Source organism: Phacochoerus africanus, chromosome 1 (genome assembly GCF_016906955.1).
Source record: "Phacochoerus africanus isolate WHEZ1 chromosome 1, ROS_Pafr_v1, whole genome shotgun sequence".
Classification (NCBI taxonomy): domain Eukaryota; kingdom Metazoa; phylum Chordata; class Mammalia; order Artiodactyla; family Suidae; genus Phacochoerus; species Phacochoerus africanus.
This window is the reverse complement of record NC_062544.1, coordinates 125346217-125368275: the sequence shown is the minus strand read 5'-3', so window position 1 is coordinate 125368275 and position 22059 is coordinate 125346217. Positions and strand designations below refer to the sequence as shown.

Here is a 22059-nt window from a genome sequence, read left to right as displayed (position 1 = left end):
TCACAGCACAACCCACCTATTCCTTTTACAAGCCTCTGCCCTGAGGCAGACTGACATGAAATAATGGGACAGTAGGGCCGATGGGCAAGATGAGGAGACTCACATGTTGGCCTTTCTTCATGGACTTAGAGGTGCTGAACAATGATGGAGCTTTCCAGAACAAATGATGTGACTCTGGGCAAGCAACAACTTCTCTGGGCCTCCATGGGTAAGGCAAAGGGCAGAGCAAGCAGTGATTTCCAAGCTGCTGGCAGCATTCATTAAGATTATATTTACAGTTTTACATCCTTAAAGATGAATGGAACTGAAGGGTTCACAGCATTAATTATGATTTTGGGTTTGGTGGAGGAGGGAGAAATGTTAAAGAAAAGTCAGCCTGTCAGCAGTCCTGACAACCCTCCATAATAGTGTGATGTGATGTATGATGACACCTCAAAGAAGAGAGTTCTGAGGTTGGCAGCAATGGAGAATAAATGCATGTGATGATTTGCTCAGTCTGAGCCAACTCCCAGCTCTCCTCCAGCTGGTTGTGAGTTGACCATTAGGGCATTCTATGGACTGGAGCATGATCTGGCTTGTAGCCCTAGGCTTCAGGTTAACAGATCTCTGGGAATTCTCTGGAACCTCTTCCTTCTCCCAAGATAAATATTCCCAGCAACTGCATGGAGACCCACTGATGTTATTCAGAACTTGCAATTAATAATATCCCTCCCCTAAGGAATCAGGTGTCCCCCTAAATGCCAAACCATCATTTCTTTGCTGGCTCCTCAGAAGTTCATTTTATTTGTAGCAATGTTAAAGCACACAAAAAACCAGTAGAATAGCTGCTTCTTTCTTTTAATGTTGCTGCTAAGCCTGAAAAAAAAAAAAAAAAAAAACCTTCTCCCTCCTTTAATTCCTTTAGGAAGTGCTTCATTCTCAATATTTATTAAAAATGGGGAAGCAGTCCTAGGAGGCTTCTGGAGGTCTAAGTTCATAAAGTGAATATGCATAAAGGCAGCAGAATATCAACATTTTATAATTCCACCTTTTCATGCATACAGTTCCTGGAGTGAAATCAGCTTTGATTTTGGATGATCTAATACAGCCTTTCTAATTTAAATCTATCCCTTCACGTCTGCTTAGCTGTTGTTCAATTTTAGATGGAAAAAAATGGGTTCCTACTCCCCCCTTTCACAAACCAATAAAGATTCTGTATTTCTAAACAAGAGTGATGAGACAGCATTTAATTTCTGACCTCTTTCCCTAATTCAAGAGCTTTGTGGAAGGAAAGCATTTCTGTTTTGGGGAGATAAACTATTAAATGAGAGGGCAAAGGAGGATGGAGAGACACCGGTTTAGAGGATGGTACCTCTCATAATGCCTTATTCCAAGGCAGCGGGCACTAATCTCTGTGGCAAGAACAATGTTTAAGACAGGAGAGACGGCTGAATAATCTAAGAGCACTGAGGTATAAGAGCACATACAAAGAAAGCATAGTTAGAAATGGAATTTTGATGAAAACGGAGGCTTGTTAGAGAAATTTGGTTCAGTAGGTAGAAAAAAATCAGCTGGAAAGATTTTGAGTAGAATTACAACAGAACAAGCCATTTGTTCTTATAACCCAGGAACTATGGAGCACTTTCAGACAGGTGTAAAATTGCCTTAAACTGACAGACAAGGGGATCTGGGGAATTAAAGGACCATGGACACCCATACTGGAGCATGGAGTTCACTCCTTTAATAAGCACTTACTGAATTCCTGTGCTATGCCAGTTAGTGCTGGTTCTTCAGAGATAACAAACTTAGTCCTACCTACAAGAAGCTCATTTTCCAGCACAGTAAACTGATATATAAGCAGAAAAGTAAAATGGGGCATTGTCCTGGGATCGTAGATGGGGTCAGAGTCACTGTGTCCAGCCAGGAAAAATTTTCTCCCAGGGAATTTCATTTATTTTAGAGAAACAAGTTGACTTAACTTTGACTCACCCAAGGAATCCATTCATATATCATCAAATTACTTTATATCAGCAAGAGTATAACATCTTGGTGAATTAGCTTTATTTTATTAGGCATAATAGAAAAAACATTTATTTTACAAGCATTTGCAATGTACTGTAATGGAAATGATGTGAATTTAAAAAATAGACTACTACCAGTTCTTCACTTCTTTTTTGGAGAAAATTCATCTCTAGGTCTTTAAGAGGATAGATCTAATTCAAGAGTAATTCTTTAGCTTTCTGATTACACATTTCCCAAATAACCTCCCATAAGCAGAAACAGGCGTCAGTAACCAGTAGCTGAAAGGATGCTTCAGAAGTTTATAAATCTGAATTTGCCTTGATGAAGCACAATTATAAATACCTCTTTTAAATACCTCTTTTAAATGAAAGGTATGAATTAAAGCCAAATTTCACATTTTCAGAGAAGAACAAAGAAAACAGGGATGCCAGTGGACTATATTTTGATTCCATTTTCCCCTTTACAAAATACCTAATCAGTACAAAGTACATGACAGAGACACTTTAAGTTGTGTCCTTTGGTTGGCAGTAAATATGCATGTTGTAGGCAGAATTCAAGAAAAGCCAGGGTCCAGTGTTTTGAATTAGCAGCTCAGTTTTTTTTCCGAGCTGAGGTGTTGTCAATAACAATGATGCTTCTGTGATTTTGGAAATTATGACACTTAAAATGTAGCAGTCCTAGTGGATACCTCCAGTATCTATAGACCCAGATCTAAATAGTGCATATTCTATATTTTCTGGCAGTTTTTCCTATGTTTCTCTTGAAGTACACATTTGTTGTGTGCAGCCAGTGCTAATAACAATTCCTGACACACAGCAGCAACTCTCAACAAGTTTATGTTGAGTAAATACACACAATAGACCCTATCCATTTTTTTTTTTGTCTGTACCCACAACATGTGGAAGTTTCCAGGCAAGGGATCGAACCCATGCCACAGCAGTGACAATGCTGGATCCTTAACCTGGCTACCAGGGAACTCCTGGACCTTATCTTTGATGACCAGCTTGGAAGGTCATTAATTTTACTTTCAAACTGACTTTAGGGACATATAGCTATGTTAGAAATAGTCCTTGCCCTTCAGATATTTGATGTTTAGTGGTGGAATCCAACAAAGCTCCATCTAACTCAAGTGCTAAGCAGTATAGTTTTTTGCAGAAAGAAAGATTTCCACACAGAGGTGTGGAGGTTTGTGGAGGGAGAACTCAGATATCTTTTGGATGAAGGATGTGGACAATAAAGAAATATCGAATGGAACAGAAAGCATTTGAGATGGGTCTTTGAGGATGAGTCAGATTCTGGTAGGTTGAGATGTGGTGGGGAGTGGGGGAGAGAACCTTCCAGGTGGCAGGTGCTCAGTAACTATGCATAAATAGGACCTTCAATAGCTGTTTAGGGAGCGGTGAGCAGCCAGTTTGGAGAAAACATGGGATATGGGACCTTGCAGGAGTTGGCCTTGGATAGTAGGTGAAGGGTCATGGGTCAGGAGTTCCTTGAATGCTAGGATGAAAAGAGACTCTTTCTAGAAGCTAGAGACAGCCCATAACATAAAGGCAGTTGTATCAGAAGTGAAGATTGGGAGAACAAACAGAAGAAAGGCAACCATTTCATTGTGGGTCTCCACAAATTCGACCTAATAAGAATTAATTCTCCCCTTTCCATAGTCCCCCCCGGGCCTGTTCCCTATAACTCTGTCAATCCTCCAGGCATGAGGATTTTGTAAAGCCCAGAATGGGGTTTTCAGCAACCAGATCCTCTAATAATGGACATGAATCCCTTATAGTTTGGTCTTGGTTTTTTTCAATACGGAATCAACAATTTACAGATGAGTCAGGGAAAAAAAGAGAAAAGGCAGGCTGTGGGATATAGCTTAATTGGGGTTTTGAAAGAAGCCACCAGATTTATGCAGAAGCTCTTGGGAAGCCAACTGCAGCCAGCAGGGCTGGACACAGACGCCTGCTGCTCTTCCTGCTCCCCGACCATCTGCTGGCTTGCTACATGCAGAACTTCAGGCCTTAGAGACAGCCCAGGATGAGACTTATAAAGCATTCCATTATTTTAAAAAAATCATCGCATGGAACTTCTGTAGGTTTTTTTTCTTACATTTGTGGCCAGAGGAGCAGTTAATGATCTTGAATTTCACTGAGTGATCCTCAGTGAGAAAGGAGACTGCCAAAGCTACAGGAATGCACAGCCCAGCTCTGGGGCTGGGCGTAAGCCACCATGCAGGTTAACGCTGGTTGTGGGGATTCTCCCTGGTAATTAAAGCCTGAGCTTCTGCATACTTAAACATAGGTTGAATTGAATTTTTGATGTGCCTGTAGTATCCCAAGTTTCAAAGCAAATGTTTTGGTGGTAGCCTTCAGAGAGCAAGTTGTTGTATTTTTTTCCTTCTCTGAAGAGAATATTCTCTTTGTAGATCTTTTTGGGAAGAGCTCTTCTCCAACAGCATAAGCTCCAGCGTCTATGGTAGAGTCAAAAGCTGGAATCCAAAATTTTCACTCAATTCAGAGGTAACTTATTAGGGATATGTTTTATATGGGCCTAAAATAGAAACTTCTGATGTAAAAATCAAGAAAGCACTCAATTTCTATTTTAAAAAAATGATTTAAAATACATGTCAAGATGGAAGCACAAGGATGGACTGAGAGTTTGGGATGAGCAGATGCAAACTACTACATTTAGAATGGATAAGCAATGAGGTACCACTGTACAGAACAGGGAACTATATCCAATCTCTTGGGACAGACCATATTGGAAGATAATATAAGGCAATGTGTATACACACACACACACACACACACACACACATATATATACACACACACATACACACATATATATATACATATATATATATGTATGACTGGGTCACTTTGCTGTATAGCAGAAATTGGTACAACACTGTAAATCAACTAAACTTTAATAAAAAAGATTGCAGCAAAAGGCAGATCATCACAGTATTGCTTAAGAGACAAAAATTCAAAGCCACACAAAATTCATATTCCAGCAATAAGATATTGTTACATAATTCATACCATCCCATGAAAATGGACTATAATACAGCCATTACAAGTGGAAAGAGCTAGAGTTAAATAATAGTATTAAAATACTACCAGAGTTATTCTACCTTATACTTTCTTAGTCCTATGAATAAAAAAACTCTTTCTAAGCATTCATTATGTGCTTAGTACCTAATCATCATACTTGATATTTATTATTTAATTTTAGTAATTATCTTTTGACATATGGTTTGTTATAACTTTTTTTTTATAGAAGAGATAGAAATTAAGCATAGATAAGAATATTTCATTTGGTATGTATGAGAAATCCAAGTCAAACTAGCAAACGCAGGGGGAAATTCAGTAATTTATAAATCTGGAAATTCTAGAGTATGTCTGGCTTCAGGTATGGCCAAATCCAGATGTTCTTTCTTTTTCTTTTTTTTTCAAGTCTCTCTGTATCTCTCTACCTCTTTTTTCTCTCCATATCTAAGATCTGCTTATCTCTGCTTAGCTTTAGTGTTTTCACAGATTCCTTCCACATTGTGGGCCACGTGACTACCTACCAACTAGACTCACATCTTCCTAAACTAGCAATTCCAGAAGGACTTCACTCTACAGATAAGTCCCAGAGGAGACTCTGACTGCCTGGCTTGAGTCACCTGACCATTTTATATTACTTGGCGAGGCACCTGAACGAGACTATGAAGGAAGCTGGCAGGCCAACAAAAGCATCTACTATTATATTATCTCCCCCTACATTCTTGAGCAAGCCATTTGCCAGGTCAAAAAGCCCTCTCTTCCACCCAGCTGGTCTCTATTCTTTGTCAAGTCCCACAGACTTCATAAGCCTTCTTTGACTACTCAAGCCAATAAATAGCACCCACTCTTTCCCATTGATTCCTCCATGACATTTTGATTATTGGCGACAATATAACTCATTTCTTTTGTGCTTTGATCACGATATGTCTTTGTCCTGTCCTTCTGACTCGACTGTCAGTTCCAGTAGAGTGAGGACTTGGGTATTTTATGTCATTGCAGCTCCCATGTGTTTGGCACACAGTGGGTGCTGAAGGGGCAGATAGATATTCTTGGATTTTCATTTTCTTACTTCCAGGTAAAAATGAGATGGCAGTAGAGTGCCACGGTGAAGAGTGTGTCTGTGAAGCCTTGGTCTCTGTGCATCATGGTACAAGTTACTTAACCTCTGTAAATCTGATCCAAAATCTGTAAAAAACGGGCACAATAATACCCACCTTAAAGGGCTTTAGAGAATTAAACAAGATTTCCATCTTATTTAAGTGGAAAGTGCTCAGGAGTAAATGGCAGCCCAAACGAAGGCATTTTAGCCTGCTTTCCCCTAGCCTTGACTGCAATTTTTCCATGAATTTTTCCAAAATTCTTTTTCCATGTTGAATAATTTCTTATTTATTTATTTTTTCTTGTCTTTTTAGGGCCACACCTGTGGCATGTGGAGATTCCCAGGCTAGGGGCCTAATTGGAGCTGTAGCTGCTGACCTACACCACAGATACAGCAACGTCAGATCCAAGCCTCGTCTTTAACCTACACCACAGCTCATGGCAACGCTGGATCCTTAACTCACTGAGTGAGGCCAAGGATCGAACCTGCAACTTCATGGTTCCTAGTCAGATTTGTTTCCACTGTGCCATGATGGGAACTCCAATTTCTTACTTTTGATCGGGTAATTTTTAGGTTGTCTTTTTCCATGGTTAATAAGTTCTTAGTTTTGATCTTGTAATTTTATTTTCTGCCTCCAGGTGTGGCTAGTCAGTTGGGCAGTGGACCCACTGGACCATAAGTAAAACTCCCTGCAATTTAGGCTCAACTGTTTTTAAGACAGTATATGAATCAATTAGATGTTTCTTAGACATTTCAGAACAACACGGAAATAGATTCTAAGTTGCAGGTCTAAGATAAGTAGGTGTTTGAGTGAAAGGAAGATCACAACTTGGCCAAGCTCTCAGGTATTTTCAATTAATCACATCCCTCATAAGGGATCCAGGCCAGATTTACCCGAGTCACGTTCTCTGTGCTCCCAGGGCAAATAGTGAAGCACTCCCTTGTATGGCTCTGTGGCTTTGATTAGAGCCCTGCTAATAAGCAATGGAAATGAAGATGCCCAGCTGGGAGAAAGGGTGAAGAGGGCTGCAAAAAAATCCAAGCTCTGGATTTGGTGCCAATTATTTGAAAGTTTAATGAACCATGGGTATGAGTGGAAGACACTCCATTTTAGAACTGCTGAAAGCCCCAGTGAATCCAAAGCTGTGTGTGTGTCTGCTTGTTCTGGAAACAAAGAAATAAACTTAGCGAAGAGTAAGGATATTTTTGCCATCATGGCAAGGCTGGGGTGGGTGATATTTCGTGACTTTCTGAAAATGATAGGAGGAAGGTAGAAGTCTGAACCTAGTTTCTCAGTTGGATGCCCCAAACAATCCCATTTTCCAAGTTTCTTCCTGTTACACAATTGTGCTCTTCACACTCTCCTGCTATTTTCAGACTTGCCAGCTGATAAGGGATTCAAGCTCCTGTTCTCTGGAGCCTGGTTTATTTAATGGAATTGTGTTTTTTCCCTTCTTTCCCTAAAGGGTGAGATCTGAGTGCCAGGGTCGGGGTGGGAGAGCTAAAGGGGGAAACTGAGTGATGGGGGCAGTGTGACCCCATCATTGGGCTGATTGCACCTCTCTGTAATGACAGCAGCTTATGTTGAATCTGCAGGTTCCAAGAACCAAAAAAACAATATAAAAGAGTGTTCGATGTTAACAGTGCAACAAGAAGCCTTCCAAAGCATTTCTCAAGATGAGAGTCAGTAGAGTTTCTACTTATCCACTTGTTTTCTAGTCAGTCAGTCCACTGACATTAATACACTCTAGCTACACAGAAAACACATTGTGGACACCCAGATAGATGATCAAAGTAATGGCTTGCCTTCATGGGCACCTGCTCTTGTTCTAATTGCTTTGTATGTGCAATAACTCATCTAACCTGACCGACAGCTTTCTAGGCCAGGAACCATTATTACCTCTATTTCACAGGTGAAGAAAAGCAAGCCCAGAGAGGTTCTGTAACCTGTCTAAAGTCACACAGATGACAGACAGTGGTGCTGAGATGTGGACACAGGTACTCTGAGTACAGAGCCTGGATTCGTGAACCAGTGGTTCCCCACTGTCTTACCATGACAGATTTTCCCCCGAGGGGGTAACAGGAATAAAGCAGGTAGCTTGAGGCCAGGAGCTGCATCTTTCTGCAGTGTGTCTCTGGTACCAAGCATGGGGGCTGGGACCAGGCAGGACTGAAGCAGCCATGACGACGACTTGAATCCAAGGAAGAGTTTTGTCTTGTAATCAAAAAGGAAATACCATGTGAACATTTGTTTGGTTAAAAAACAAAAACTTAAACCTAATAATGTCTGAGGGTACCATAGGGAAATCTAGTATAAGACAAAATTATTTCTTTAAAAAATGTAGATAGCTATTAATTGACTAGGGAAGTACCTTTGCCTCCTTTCTCCCCAGCTTTATGCTATTTTGGGAATCTTGAAGAAAAGACTTGGAGCCTTGAGTTTAAACTAGTGCCCTGAGTTGCTAAGAAACATTTACAGTGGCTCAAATTTCACAGCTAAAGATGGAGTCAGGAGCAATATAAAAGTGCCCAAAGTCTTCTTGGAGAATACAAGAGTTCTAGGGGTAGTACCTAAAATTGGTTAAAGAATTGGGGTGGGTATCATTTTTTTTTCTCTAGCTTTGGAGAAAAAGGACTACAGGGCCGAGATGTTCAGATAGCATGAGTGTGTGTGTGTGTGTGTGTGTGTGTGTGTGTGTGTGTAGCTAAGGAAGGGAATATAAGGGATAACAGAGGGCATGAGGGAAGCCAAGAGACAGCAGTGAGTTTCACAGACCAAAAGAAAGGAACACTATGAGGGGTGGAGAGTCATTCATATGGAAAGACGTCAGAAAAAATGAAGCAAAGTCTGAGGTGAGGTAAGACAGGCCTGAATTTTCTCTCGGGCACATCTCTTAAACATCCTCCACCTCAGTTCCTACATCTCAAGAATGGGAGTTAAAAGGCCAAACTCCAAGGGTGGGCTGAAGGATTTAAAGAGAAGACGTATAAAAAGTGCTTATGCAGTGCCTGGCACACAGTCAGGGCTCAAGAGCTGCCGGTTGTTGGCATCATTCAGGGTTTCTCAGCCTCAGCACTACTGCCATTTTGAGCCGGATAATTCTCACTTGTGGTGGGTGGTCCATGCATTGTGGAAGGCCCAGCAGCATCCCTGGGCTCCACCCACGAGATGCCAGCAATACCCCTGTGCCCCCACAAGCCGGGATAATCCAGTCTGCCTCCAGGTATTGCCAACTGTCTCCCCATGAGCTGAGAACCACTGGTCTCTCTGAGAAAGGGAGGAGGGTTTTCTCTGGCTATCCTGGGCCATGGGGCACACATATTTCCCATTATGTGTTGTTTTAAATGAAAAAAAAAAATTACGCAGGAAAGATATTTGGGCCTTTGCCAAGTTTCCACTAGGTCCTGATTTTTCTAACTGAATGAGAAGTTCCCTGGAATGAGAGGAAATCTGACAAATGGGGTTTGGACACATATGGAAGGTGCCGACTCCAACACAGCACAGGACGAGCTCTGGGCTGCAGAACGGTCACACTCACTCCATAAGCAGTTCATTGCCTTCATTGCAGCTCGTCTCTTTGTTTGACTAGTTAATTGGAGAAACGTAGTGCTAAATACGGTAGGAATTAACCCTCGTCTAAACTGTAATTAAGAACCCACTAATCATAAGAAAGCTGGAAAAGAACTGAGAATGTAAAATCTGATCAAATGTGTAGACAGTGTGCTGGGAACTTTTAAAAAGGATTAATTTATTTGCCTTCTTCTGTGGTGCTGAGTCTAGAAAAAAATGTATTTATTTATTTATGTATTTATTTATTTATTTATTTTGGTCTTTTCTAGGGCTGCACCTGTGGCATATGGAGGTTCCCAGGTTAGGGGTTGAATCAGAGCTGTAGCCACTGGCCTACACCACAGCCACAGCCACGCAGGATCCGAGCCACATCTGCAACCTACACCATAGCCCACAGCAACGCCGGATTCTTAACCCACTGAGCGAGGCCAGGAATCGAACCCACAACCTTATGGTTCCTAGTCAGATTCGTTAACCACTGAGCCATGACAGGAACTCCAAAAAATGTTTTTGTTGATGCGAAATATATACTAGTTTAGATGAACAGTTCACTTAAGGTTAGGTCCATGCCTTTTTGTTTTGCCAACACTTCTGGGTTCAAAAAGTGAGGTGATGGAAAATATAGACAGACAGGCACACATGTACACACACACATACACACACACCACCGGCCAGATTCTGACAGATGTCCCTACCATTAACAAGAGACATACTTTGGGGGTGTCAAATGATGTTATTATTATTGTTTTTGGATCAAACATACTATTCGTGGGGCAACACTTCAAAACTAATCTCCTTCATCTATCCTTTCATCAACCACAAGATGCCCTGGAGTTGTCTCTAATACTAGTCCAGCCTACCTGGGGAGGGAGTGCCTTGGCTTCTGGTAGAGGTAGGCTTCCTCTTCTAGTTGCCAAAGCCCATCTACCTTTAGCAGGTCTTTTGTAGGAGAGTCATAATTATGAAATAATTTTCCTCACCAGACTGAATGCTTTGACTTCATCCCCACACACATGTTGCTTGGCCCACTGAAGAGTCTATTTAAGTGAAATACATTTAGACTTGAAGAATAACTAACATGCTAAGAGAGAGAAGAGAAAGGGAAGAAAAGAGAAAATAAAAGAGGGAAAAAGGGCACGGAGGGGAGAGGAGAGAGAGGTCGCTCAGCAATTCCAGACTAGCTTGGAGACTACGATTCTGATTTCCATCTCTGATGACAGCCAAGAAAGATGCAGTTGGCAGTAAGAACCCGTGGTGGATTCTTTGTGCCTCCAGCTCTGTGCCTGCCTCCTGTTTTCCTCAGCGATGGCTTCAGCCCATCCTTCACAATGGGAGCCTTATTTTTTTTTGGGGGGGGGGGTGTTTAAAAATCCACCTTCCAATCATGTAGTAGAATAGGGTTCTAGGAACAGAAAGGTTCATTGGATGGCTCAACCTGGCAATTATGATCTTAGAAGTAGTTCTGAATCAAGCTTGATCCTATTGGATGTGGGGGAGAAGAACATGCCTGGCATAGGGGGGCTGGAGAAAGGAGAATGGTGAGTGCTGCAGGCAATGAAAGGGAGGTGCCTGCAACTCCCTTTCATGGGGGCAAAGGTCCTACCCAGTAATGGGCAGAAGAATAATGAAAATGAAGGACAGTGACAGTGCGACAGTTAGAGTCCATCAACTGATTTCTTACTGGAGTGACTGTCCCTCTGCAGAGCACTATACATAGTGCATTAACTCTTCCTTTTCTTACAGCAGCCCTGGGACTTGTGTATTATTATTAGCTTCATTTTATAAATAAAGTAACAGGCTTCCAACTGTAAAATAATAGATCATTCAGGAAGATTAAAATCCAGGGCTTCAGAGTCTAGCCACTATCCTCAAGATCCCTGGCCTCAGAGTTTGAGTCCTCATTTTGCCATTGACTTCTCTGACCATGGGCAAGGTTCCTCATCTCCAGGAGCTCATTTTCCAGTGCCTGGTGCTCAACAGAGAGGCGTTAAAGTGAATCTGCAGAATGAAGCTGATTGTAATTGCTCTACTTCCCTCTCAGGATTGTTTTGAGGAAGGATAGCAAATATGAAAATATTAGGAATGCACTGGGCACAAAACAAATGTGAGCCACGGTACCACCACGTGTGTGCGATGGGTAAATATTTCTAGTCTCACAAACTGCCTTTGGCTAGCCTGGTCTTCTTTATCAGAAAAGAAGAGTTTGAATAACACAGCCCCTTCCTTTCCCACAAAATCTTAAGGTGGATATTGATTCTCCTTACTATTTAGAGTAGTTACTTTAAACCAAACCCCTTGTGACAAGGATTCACCAAAATGTGGGATGGTGTTTATTAGATACTCATTCTTAGAGCACTTTGTCAGCCCCAGTAAGATAGGTTATTTTTTAACCTACTTTATATTAGTATAAAAAACTAATAACTATAAAGCCTCACAATGTCACTATTTGACATGAGAGCCGAAAATGGTTCAGAACATCCTGTCTCAGAAATCTAGGCGGGAGATTGGCTTTAAGACTGTACTCTAAGGAACATGACAAAATGATATAACCAGAGGTGACATTTCAATTCCACAATCATACACCATTCAGGTGGCCGCTTCTGTTTTCTGAGAATGATATTTATTCATCTGTACAAGAAGGCACTTAGTGTAGTGATGCCAGTAGCTGGCTGATTCCTCTGGCCTGATTTCCTCGCCACTGTGTCATTCAGCATCATTAACAATTATGTTACTTTTAAAGATATTCAGATTCTCATTTTCACTTAAAGGTGTGTGATCTTGTCAAGCATCTTCAGTAGAGAAAGGTATATTCAAAAATAGCCATTGAAAACTTGGCTCCAGCCTGCCTGAGATTGCTCACAACTGCTTACAAATGTATGGGATTCAGTCCTGGCGATCTCTGATTTATAATAGCCATCGATCTTAGGCATTTTTAAAGCTTGTTTTCTATCACTGACATCCTCCAGGTGCAACAGATAAACAGCAGAACCCTCCATCTATCCCAGCATCATAGATGCATAGCAGCCATTCTGTAACTCCAAATGGATTCTGATGGGAAATTAAAAACAATTCCCTGTGACAGTCAAATGAGCAGAAAAGTCTAGGGGAACGTCCTAGAGTTTGCTTTCTCTACATCTACAGCAAAAAAATAACTGGAGCTGTCCAGCTCCACCCACACCTTTCTTTTTTTCTTTTTTTGTGTGTGTCTTTTTGCCTTTTATAGGGCTGCTCCTGCAGCATATGGAGGTTCCCAGGCTAGGGATCTAATCAGAGCTGTAGCCACTGGCCTACGCCAGAGCCACAGCAACATGGGATCCGAGCCGCATCTGCAACCTACACCACAGCTCACGGCAACGCCAGATCCTTAACCTGCTGAGCAAGGCCAGGGATCGAACCTGCAACCTCATGGTTCCTAGTTGGATTCGTTAACCACTGAGCCACGATGGGAACTCCGCCACCCACACCTTTCTAAATTTGTAGCACACTGCCTATCAGGATTTTGGACCCTCTTGCATGGTAGTTATATGTGGGCCCTAAACTTGGAGAGACCTGGGTTCAAACCCTACCCTCTGACTATCTATGATATGACGTGGGTGAATTAATTAGGCGACTTCTCTGAGTTTCCCTTTCCTAATCTATAAATACGAATAATAATACAACTAGGGTGATTGTGGGTATTAAACAAACCCCACACAGAGATAAAAACTCAATCAATACCAGTCAGTTGTTATCACTGTTATCATCAACATCATTACCACCCTCGTCATTTTCCTCCACATTCATCTTCATATGTGATGGTTACTGTCACATCCTAGAGGATGACAGAGAATTCCCAACTACACAATAAAGAAAAAAAATGTGTGTTTTGTGAAAAGGAAGGCAATAACAACAAAAAAAGAATAGATGGGAACAAGACCAGCATAAACAAGCAATGATCGGCGGCCATCTTTCTGAATAAAGAGGATTGGCTTTTTAAAAAAGTATGATTAGGGAGTTCCCGTCACAGCACAGTGGAAATGAATTCGACTAGGAACCATGAGGTTGCGGGTTTGATCCCTGGTCTAGTGGGTTAGGGATCTGGCATTGCCTTGAGCTGTAGGTTGCAGATGCGGCTCAGATTCTGTGTTGCTGTGGCTCTGGCGTAGGCTGGTGGCAACAGCTCTGATTAGATCCCTAGCCTGGGAACCTCCATATGCCCTGGGTGTGGGCCTAAAAGGACGAAAAGACCAAAAAAAAAAAAAGTATAATTACTGTTAACATAGTATTTGAAGGTTTTCTTAGGTATGGCCCAACTTTTTGAGATCTTGCTGACACTATGGATTTGCTTTACTCTGCTAACTCACAGTTAAAGGGGGGTTTTGCAGCCCACCCCTCCTTGCCCACTCAAGGCCCCTTTCACAGTGAGATGAGAACTGGGAAGGTTGCCACCAGCTGACACGGCATTGTGCTGATCCTGTACCTTCATTCTGTGATTTTTAGGATTCAGCTCACTTTTAAATTAACTTTCATCTGCTAAGCAATGAGCACAACAGTTTTTTAATATCATTGAAGTTTCACCAAGGAGCCTTTCCTTTTTTTATTACTAAAATTATCTCCCCACTCCTCCCTTTCTCCCACAATAATAAAACAAAACCTATCCAATGTAGTACACAATTCAGGATTTCATTATATCCTGCTTGATGGGAAAGACTATTTACACAGAGATGAAATAGGATGGCTTGACAAGATTACTTTGAATGAGGAGAATGTAGTTTTATATAACAAAATATAAAAAAAAAATCTTTTCCCACTTTATGGGCAAACTAGCTGAGTCAACTTCTCTCTGGAAGTCAGAGTATTTCCTCAGACTTTAGAATTTGAGAGAGTGTCGAAATGTATCCAGAAATGGATGCATGCATGCTGGTTTCATGGCACACACATATGTATGTGCATGCACACACACTCACACACACACACACACACCAATCTCTTTGGTGTATCTATCTGCTCATCAAGGGAAGAATGAACCCAAAGTAGGTGACTCTGTTAAAGATTTTTATTTATTTATTTATTTATTTATTGTCTTTTGTCCTTTTCTAGGACTACACCCATGGCACATGTATACTCCCAGGCCAGGGATCCAATCGGAGCTATAGTTGCCAGCCTACACCACAGCCACAGCAATGCCAGGTCCAAGCCATGTCTGCAACCTACACCACAGCTCGTGGCAATGCTGGATCCCCAACCCACTAAGCGAGGCCAGAGATCGAACCAGCAACCTCATGGTTCCTGGTCAGATTCGTTTCCACTGAGCCATGACGGGAACTCCTAAAGATTTTTTAAAACCATTAAGACTAGTAGCTCCAATTTGGGAAGAAAAAAAATAGACATCTTCCAAAGGTTCAAATGCTGCTGATTTATTCTTTTTCCACAATAACATGCTGAAGTGCTACAAACTGATCTTTTTCCAGTGCCTTCAAACTTTATCATGATGTTTGACAAATAGGGATTTTTCTCAGTTACTCTTCAAAACATGTTCCTTTTTAAGGCTCTGGCTCCTATTATACACAGATTAGAAATCTGTAAAATTAATTTCACTCACACATTTCCTAAAATAATTTGTAAAAACTATTCCCACTTGCATAAAGTGGACATCTAATTTTGTTTTTATTGAAACTTAAAACAGTTTTAAAGAATGTAAGTTCTGGCATAAGTATTGGTACCTAAAAATATAGCTCACTGGTCCATTTTTAGATGGATCCAATGAAATCGTTATGTGATACTATTATCCATTTAGAAATCGTTCAATAAATTCCTCTCTAACAGTTGATACTTTACATGTTCCTTTTGTTCTCTTTAAACCTGTATTTCCATTATACTTCCACCATTGAATTATAGCATCATATAACACTTTTTATACTGGAAAGCATTTTATTGATCACCCTATTATATTTCTTTGCAACACAAATATGCATATCAATTTAAATTACTTTTAAATTACCCATGACCATAATGCTTTAAGTATCAAAAATTTATTTTGGGTTGGGTAATCATTACAAATATTATTCATGCATAATTGTCTAAAACAACATAAATGTATTATAAATGCCAAAAATTATTAAATTTAAAAAGTAACCTTTTTTATTAGAAATTGGGACTGTTTTTCTTCAACCGGTTTATGTATTTTTGAGGGACAAATATTATTTACTTTCAAAATGGGACATGATTCAGCATAAATTCTATTTTCATTTTTTGTTTTACAAATGTGTTGAGAAGGCTTGCTTCCATAAATGAAGTGAGAATACATGGATGTTTGTTATAGTGATGTCATTAATTTCTCCGAATTCTTTCTGAGTAACATGTCCCGGACCACACAGTGATCTGTCATCAAAAACTATTTTTTAAATGATCTATCAGCTGACCAGCAGATTAGGACTTTCTATTTTATTGAAAGAAAAAAAGTGGAAACCTCCTTACAAGCAAAAGGATACATTACCCAGGCATTTGAATCACTCTCTTTGGTCAGTATCAACACTGATATTTCAAATGGTCCTTTTTCAGTGTCTCAAAGGTTTTGCATCCTAGCAATGTATCATGTAGTAATATTTGGGATGGAAAAGTATGAGGCTTTTCTTTTATGAGGTGGGGCTAGGTGACTAAGAAAGAAGCAGAAAGATATTTTCAGATGTAGGACATTCTCAGTAAGCTACATTTTAGTCAAAGGTACATATGAAGGCTGATTAATTTAAAATTATTTCCTTAAAATTATCCACACCCAAGAAGCCCTCTGGAGCGGATGTCTCCTAGGTGTATGTGTGTCCTTATTTGGACATATTAAGCTAGATGGGTTTTACCGAGTGAGTCTATGAACTACTGTGTAAGAAAAAAAAAGCGAGGGAGGGTTGGTAGTGGGGAGAGGGGGTGGGGAACAGACTGTGATTCAGAGATTGACACTTCTGTCTTCAGATTTAGCCATTCTATGACCAGTCTATCATATGCTAAAGGAATAACATGTTTCAAATAAGCACAAGTCACATTGTCTAAATAACCAGCAAGAAAAAAATGGTGGAAAAACTCCATAATACTGGAATTATAAATAAATCTGCAGCAAGCCTCAGTACTAGTATTTCCTTGATCTCATGAGATTTCCAACCCTTTATTTCAGAGGAGTTCCTAGCAACTCTTACAATACTTCTCCAGTGCGGGGGCACAAAAGAATGACAGGTGTCATGTTTTCATTTTAGATCTAAGAGATGTGGATGATAAAGAATGTGACTGCCTTTCAAATACCTGCCTTGAAGGCTTAGGTAACTCCACAGCCCTCTAAGCACTGGAAAAAGAAATGAGAAGGGATAGAAAAAGTTACTGCATAAAGCAAACCACTTACGATGAGTGGACCCCGGTTGTTTTCTCGATACTTGTTCTGAAAGAAAATGTAAACGACAGTGGCGGCCAAGGAGTAGAGGAAGGCGAAGACAGCGACAGTGACGAAGAACTCAGCTGAAGATGAGGAGTCACCAATCAGGGCCACCTTCTGCCGCTCCTTCCCCTCGCAGGTGGGCACCTCAAACGTCACCTGGTGTAACCTAGGGTACCAGAAAAGAGATTCTTTAAAATGCTACAGAGAGAAAACTAGATGCCACAAGCGAGATGTGACTTGGGATCTTCATGGCAAGCCTTTGTGACAGGTTCATTAAAGAAATTACAGAGATTGTAGATGGAATCATGCAAGTAGATGCTGCAGACATCATTCCACTGGGTTTTGCAAGAGTGCAAGAGCTAGTCACTTTAAAGAGAGGGGAGGAAGGACAGGGTCGGGCCCTGAAATGATGATGGATTAGACCATGACATCCTCTGGTACTTTCTCACTGTACTTGGACTCACAGCCTTAACTCCTAAACATGACCCACCAGTCTTACATCAGCTCCTGGCTTAGGGTCTTTTCACTGGGTATTTCCTTGTCCTCAATCACTCTGTCCCCTGACATTGCCCATGGCTGGTTCCTTTGTGGCATTCAGATGACAGCTCCAATATCATTGCCTGGAAGAGTCTTTTCCTGACTATTAATCTAAAATAGCTCCTTTCCCTTGGACATTTCTATCATATCACCTTATTCAGTGTCATTCACAGCACCCATCACCAGCCACACTGCCTTGGAAACGTATTTAATTATAGTTTTTTTTTTTTCCCTGTCTCCACTTGATTTGGGATCTTGATTTTCTTCTTCCCTGTAAATCTTGAATGCCTGACACTTGTTAGGTACTCAGCAAACAGGACTTGGATAAGTAGATGAACATTCTTGATTCTGTAAGATGACTGATAGGTCCTGGTTTGATCAAACTGTTAGAATTTCTATTTTACAGAATAAGTTCTATCAAGACAGCACCCAGCCCTAATATATTACTTAAGAGAAAGAAAAATATGATTTTGGAGGGCAGTACTTTCTGCTTAATAAATGACTCCAAAGGAAGATATGTGATATCCAGTATAATAGCTCTTAGTGTGAACTGGGTGGTGATCTGTATTTCATTATAGGAGCCAAAATTCTGCTTCAAAAATGACTGAACTATTCTTTGAGTATTAGAGAGGCACTCAGAAATAGACATGAAGAAGGCTTAGAGATATCAGTAAAGGGCCACCTGATCTATAAAAGTAACAGTGACAATAAAGCCATTGATGAATCTAATACATTGCAATTTATGCCTCAGAAGTATTTTTCTTACTAAGCAAGGCTTAATTTCTTTAAAACAGATTTGTTGTGGATGTTCTCTTACAATTTAAATAATAATGTAATGATAAAATAGTAATACCAATAGTAACTGACCGTGGAGCATTTATATGCCCAATATTGTGTTTTATATATTATTTCATTTAATGCTAACAGGTACTTTATTGCCCCTCCCCCCCCTTACACAGAAAGAAAAAGGCTTAGAAAAGATGAAGTAATTTGCTCTAAACCACATAGCTAGTGAACAGGGCCAGAAAGTTTTTAACTTCTACTTTAATCTGTTTCTATTAAATGAGAATATTAACTAGGATACATTTTTTTTAAAAAAGTGGAGTCCATAGACAGCTAGCATCATAACTATGGGTTTTGATAAAAGTGTATATGCCAGGCCCTATTCCACACCTACTGCATTGAAATCTCTAGGGGTGTAGCCTAGTTGACAGCCAAAGCAGGAAAGTTCAGTCCCTCTAAGTCCTTTCTAAGAAAACTATTCTTTTTCATTTACTGCTTGACTTGAGAAAACTGTTTATATAGTCCACTTGATTTTGCTTGTGTATACTGAGCCTCTTCCTGTTCCTTGTCAACCAGAAAAGTGTACAGTTTCAGTAAAATTCAGGGAAATATAAGCCTTCATCATGATTATACTGCAGATACATTAAAACATTTCTTAATATTTTAGTCTGTGGGAATGCTGAAAAATGATATAGAGTAAAAAGGTAATTATGCCAATTATTCTGACATAGGTGATTTTTAAATAATCTACCAATTTTTCTCACTATTTTGTAATTCATCCTCCATTCAACACATGTTTAACAAGAAGCTCTATGCTTCACATGATGGCTAGGTTCTGGGGATAAAGGGAATAAAGAGAGATGGGCTGGTCTCTGCCCATGCTCAACTTTCCCAAGTTTAGAGGGAAAAGACAGGTGTTCTGAGAGGAGCCTGAGGCTAGTCTTGGGGTTGGGGTGGTCAAGGTAAGATTCCTTGTGGAAGTGATTTTTGTAGCTGCAGTTGGAAAAATGAATAGAAATTATCTCGATCAAAAGTTAAGAAAAAAGGCACAATGAAATACAACTTGACACTCACTAGTATGGCTATAACCAAAAATATCACCAGATTGGAATAACAAGAGTTAATGAGATTAGATTACAATAATGAAATGGGTTTGGGATGGTAAGTTCCAATTAGAAAGATGAGAATTTTCATGCATTGTTGGTGGAAATGTAAAATGGTGCAGTCACTTTGAAAAATAGTTTGGTAGTTCTTTAAGTGGTTGAATATAGACGTATCATATGATCCAGCAGTTGCACTCCTAATACCTATCTAAGAGAAATGATAACATTCGTCTGCACAAAAACTTGTACTAGAAATAGCCCCAAAGTGGAAATAACCCAAATGTGTGTCAGGTGAAGAATGGATACATAAAATGTGGTACATCCAGCGGATGGGATATTATTTGTGAATTTGAAGGAATGAAGTACTGATCCATGTTACAGTGTAGATGACCCTTGAAAATATTATGTCAAGTGAAAGAAGCCCATTATAAAGGACCACACATTGTATGATTCCATGTATATGAAATGTTCAGACTAGGCAAATTTATGGAGACAAAAAGAGGATTAGGGATGATGGCTAAGTGGTATAGGATTTCTTTTGAGGGCAATGGAAATGTTCTAGAACTGATGATGGGGATGGATGTACACTGTGAATATATTAAAAGCCATTCAATAGAATATTTTAAATGAATGAATTGTAGAGTATGTGAATTATATTTCAATAAAGCTGTTAAATAGGTATGAAAGAGCATGTATCAAGATCCTGCATAGGCAAGGAGCACAGCACATGGGAAACAAAGAAATATGGCATGGGAACTGGAATAAGGCAGCAAAGGGGATGAGTGATATAGGATGAGATGAAGTAGCCAGAGACCGTCACTGCTGGATCCTGTAGGTCAGGTTATAGACCTGGGTCTTTATTTTTTAAATTTTTTCCTAGTGATGACAACTTTTAGGATGTACTCTCTTAACAACTTTCCCTTTTTTTGGTTCTTGTTTTTATTTTTTAAAAATTAAAGTGTAGTTGATTTGCAGTGTTGTGTAAATCTCTGCTGTACAGCAAAGTGAGCTAGGCATACATACCTATATACATTCTTTTTCTCATGCTATCTTCCATCATGTTCTATCCCCAGAAATTGGGGGATACAGTAGTGCTATACAGTAGGGTCTCATTGCTTATCCATTCTAAATGTAATAGTTTGCATCTACTAACCCCAAACTCCCCATCCATCCCATTTCCCTCTCCTTCTGTTTTGTGAACACGTCCATTTGTGCCATATTTTAGATTCCACGGATAAGTGATATCATATGGTGTTTGTCTTTCTCTTTCTGACTTGCTTCACTTAGTGTGAGAATCTCTAGTTGCATCCATGTAAGTATGTTATGTTTATCATGGCATACATTATATCCCTAGAACTTATTATTCTTGTAACTGAGCATTTGTACCTTTTTGAATGTCTTCATCCAACTCCCCCAACCCCAGTAATCACAAATCTGATCTTTTTTCTCAGAGTTTGTTCCAAGTAAAATTGACCTACATTACGTTAGTTCCTATTGCATGACACAATGATTTGATATTTCTATGCAGTTCAAAACGATCATCACGATAAATGTAGTTAAGACATTACTGTACAAAGATACTGCATAGTTACTGACTATATTCCTCACACTGTACATTTCATACCCGTGACTCGCTTATTTTGCAACTGGAAATTTGGCCTCTTAATCTCCCTAAACTATTTCTCTCCTCGCCCCACCCTCCTCTCTTCCAGCAATCACCTGATTCTTCTATCTATAATTCTGCTTCTGTTATGTTTGAATGTTTGATCATTTCTTTTGTTTTTTAGATTCCACATATGATATCACAGTATTTGTCTTTCTCTGACTTATTTCACTAAGCACAATATCCTCTAGATTCATACATGTTGCTGAAAATGGCAAGATTTCATTCTTTTTTTATGGCTGATATCCCACTGTATATATAAACCACATCTTTATTCTCTCATCTACTTACGGGCACTTAGGTTGCTTCCGTTTCTTGGCTAGTATGAGTAATGATTCAATGAACACAGGGGTGCATATATCTTTTCTACTTTGTTTTCTTTGGGATAAATAGTGAGAGTGGATCTTTATCTGATGACATAGACTGCAAAGATATCTCTTACAATAAACAACATGTAAAACAAAAATACCAGGCAGGGCCACATCACCTGCAACAACTATTTAGAAACAAGTACACCTACTTTCCAGGTGTCATGATCAGCAGTGCTTCCCAAGGCCAGTTCCCTCAGTTAACAAGCACAGACTGGGTCTGTGATTTTTGCATATGCTGAGAGCAGCAGGGAAGGGGAGAACAAAATCATTTTCCTTTATACAATCAGCTGAATAGCAACATTTTCCTCGTTGCTAATTTATTGTATTGATTTACGTAAATGTTAGTAGTGCTTATTGGCACAAGGCAAAAAATAAATCACTAACAAATCTGCTGTGCTTATTAATACCAATGATCTATAGCTTGGAATTTAGCCCTCAGGCTACAAGGGGTAAAATCAGGAGCAAGAGGGGAAAGGGAAGTAAAGCTCTAA

General features: G+C 39.9%; 1 protein-coding gene across 2 annotated transcripts in view; it reads right to left on the bottom strand.

Annotated features, from left to right (window-relative positions):
* SYNPR (synaptoporin) overlaps positions 1-22059 on the bottom strand; it is a 323687-nt gene that overhangs the window by 32460 nt on the left and 269168 nt on the right. For both annotated transcript variants that reach the window (XM_047778464.1, XM_047778471.1), the window contains one exon: positions 17079-17277. In XM_047778464.1, coding sequence (XP_047634420.1) covers positions 17079-17277 — 199 coding nt within the window. The remainder of the gene's footprint in view (positions 1-17078; positions 17278-22059) is intronic.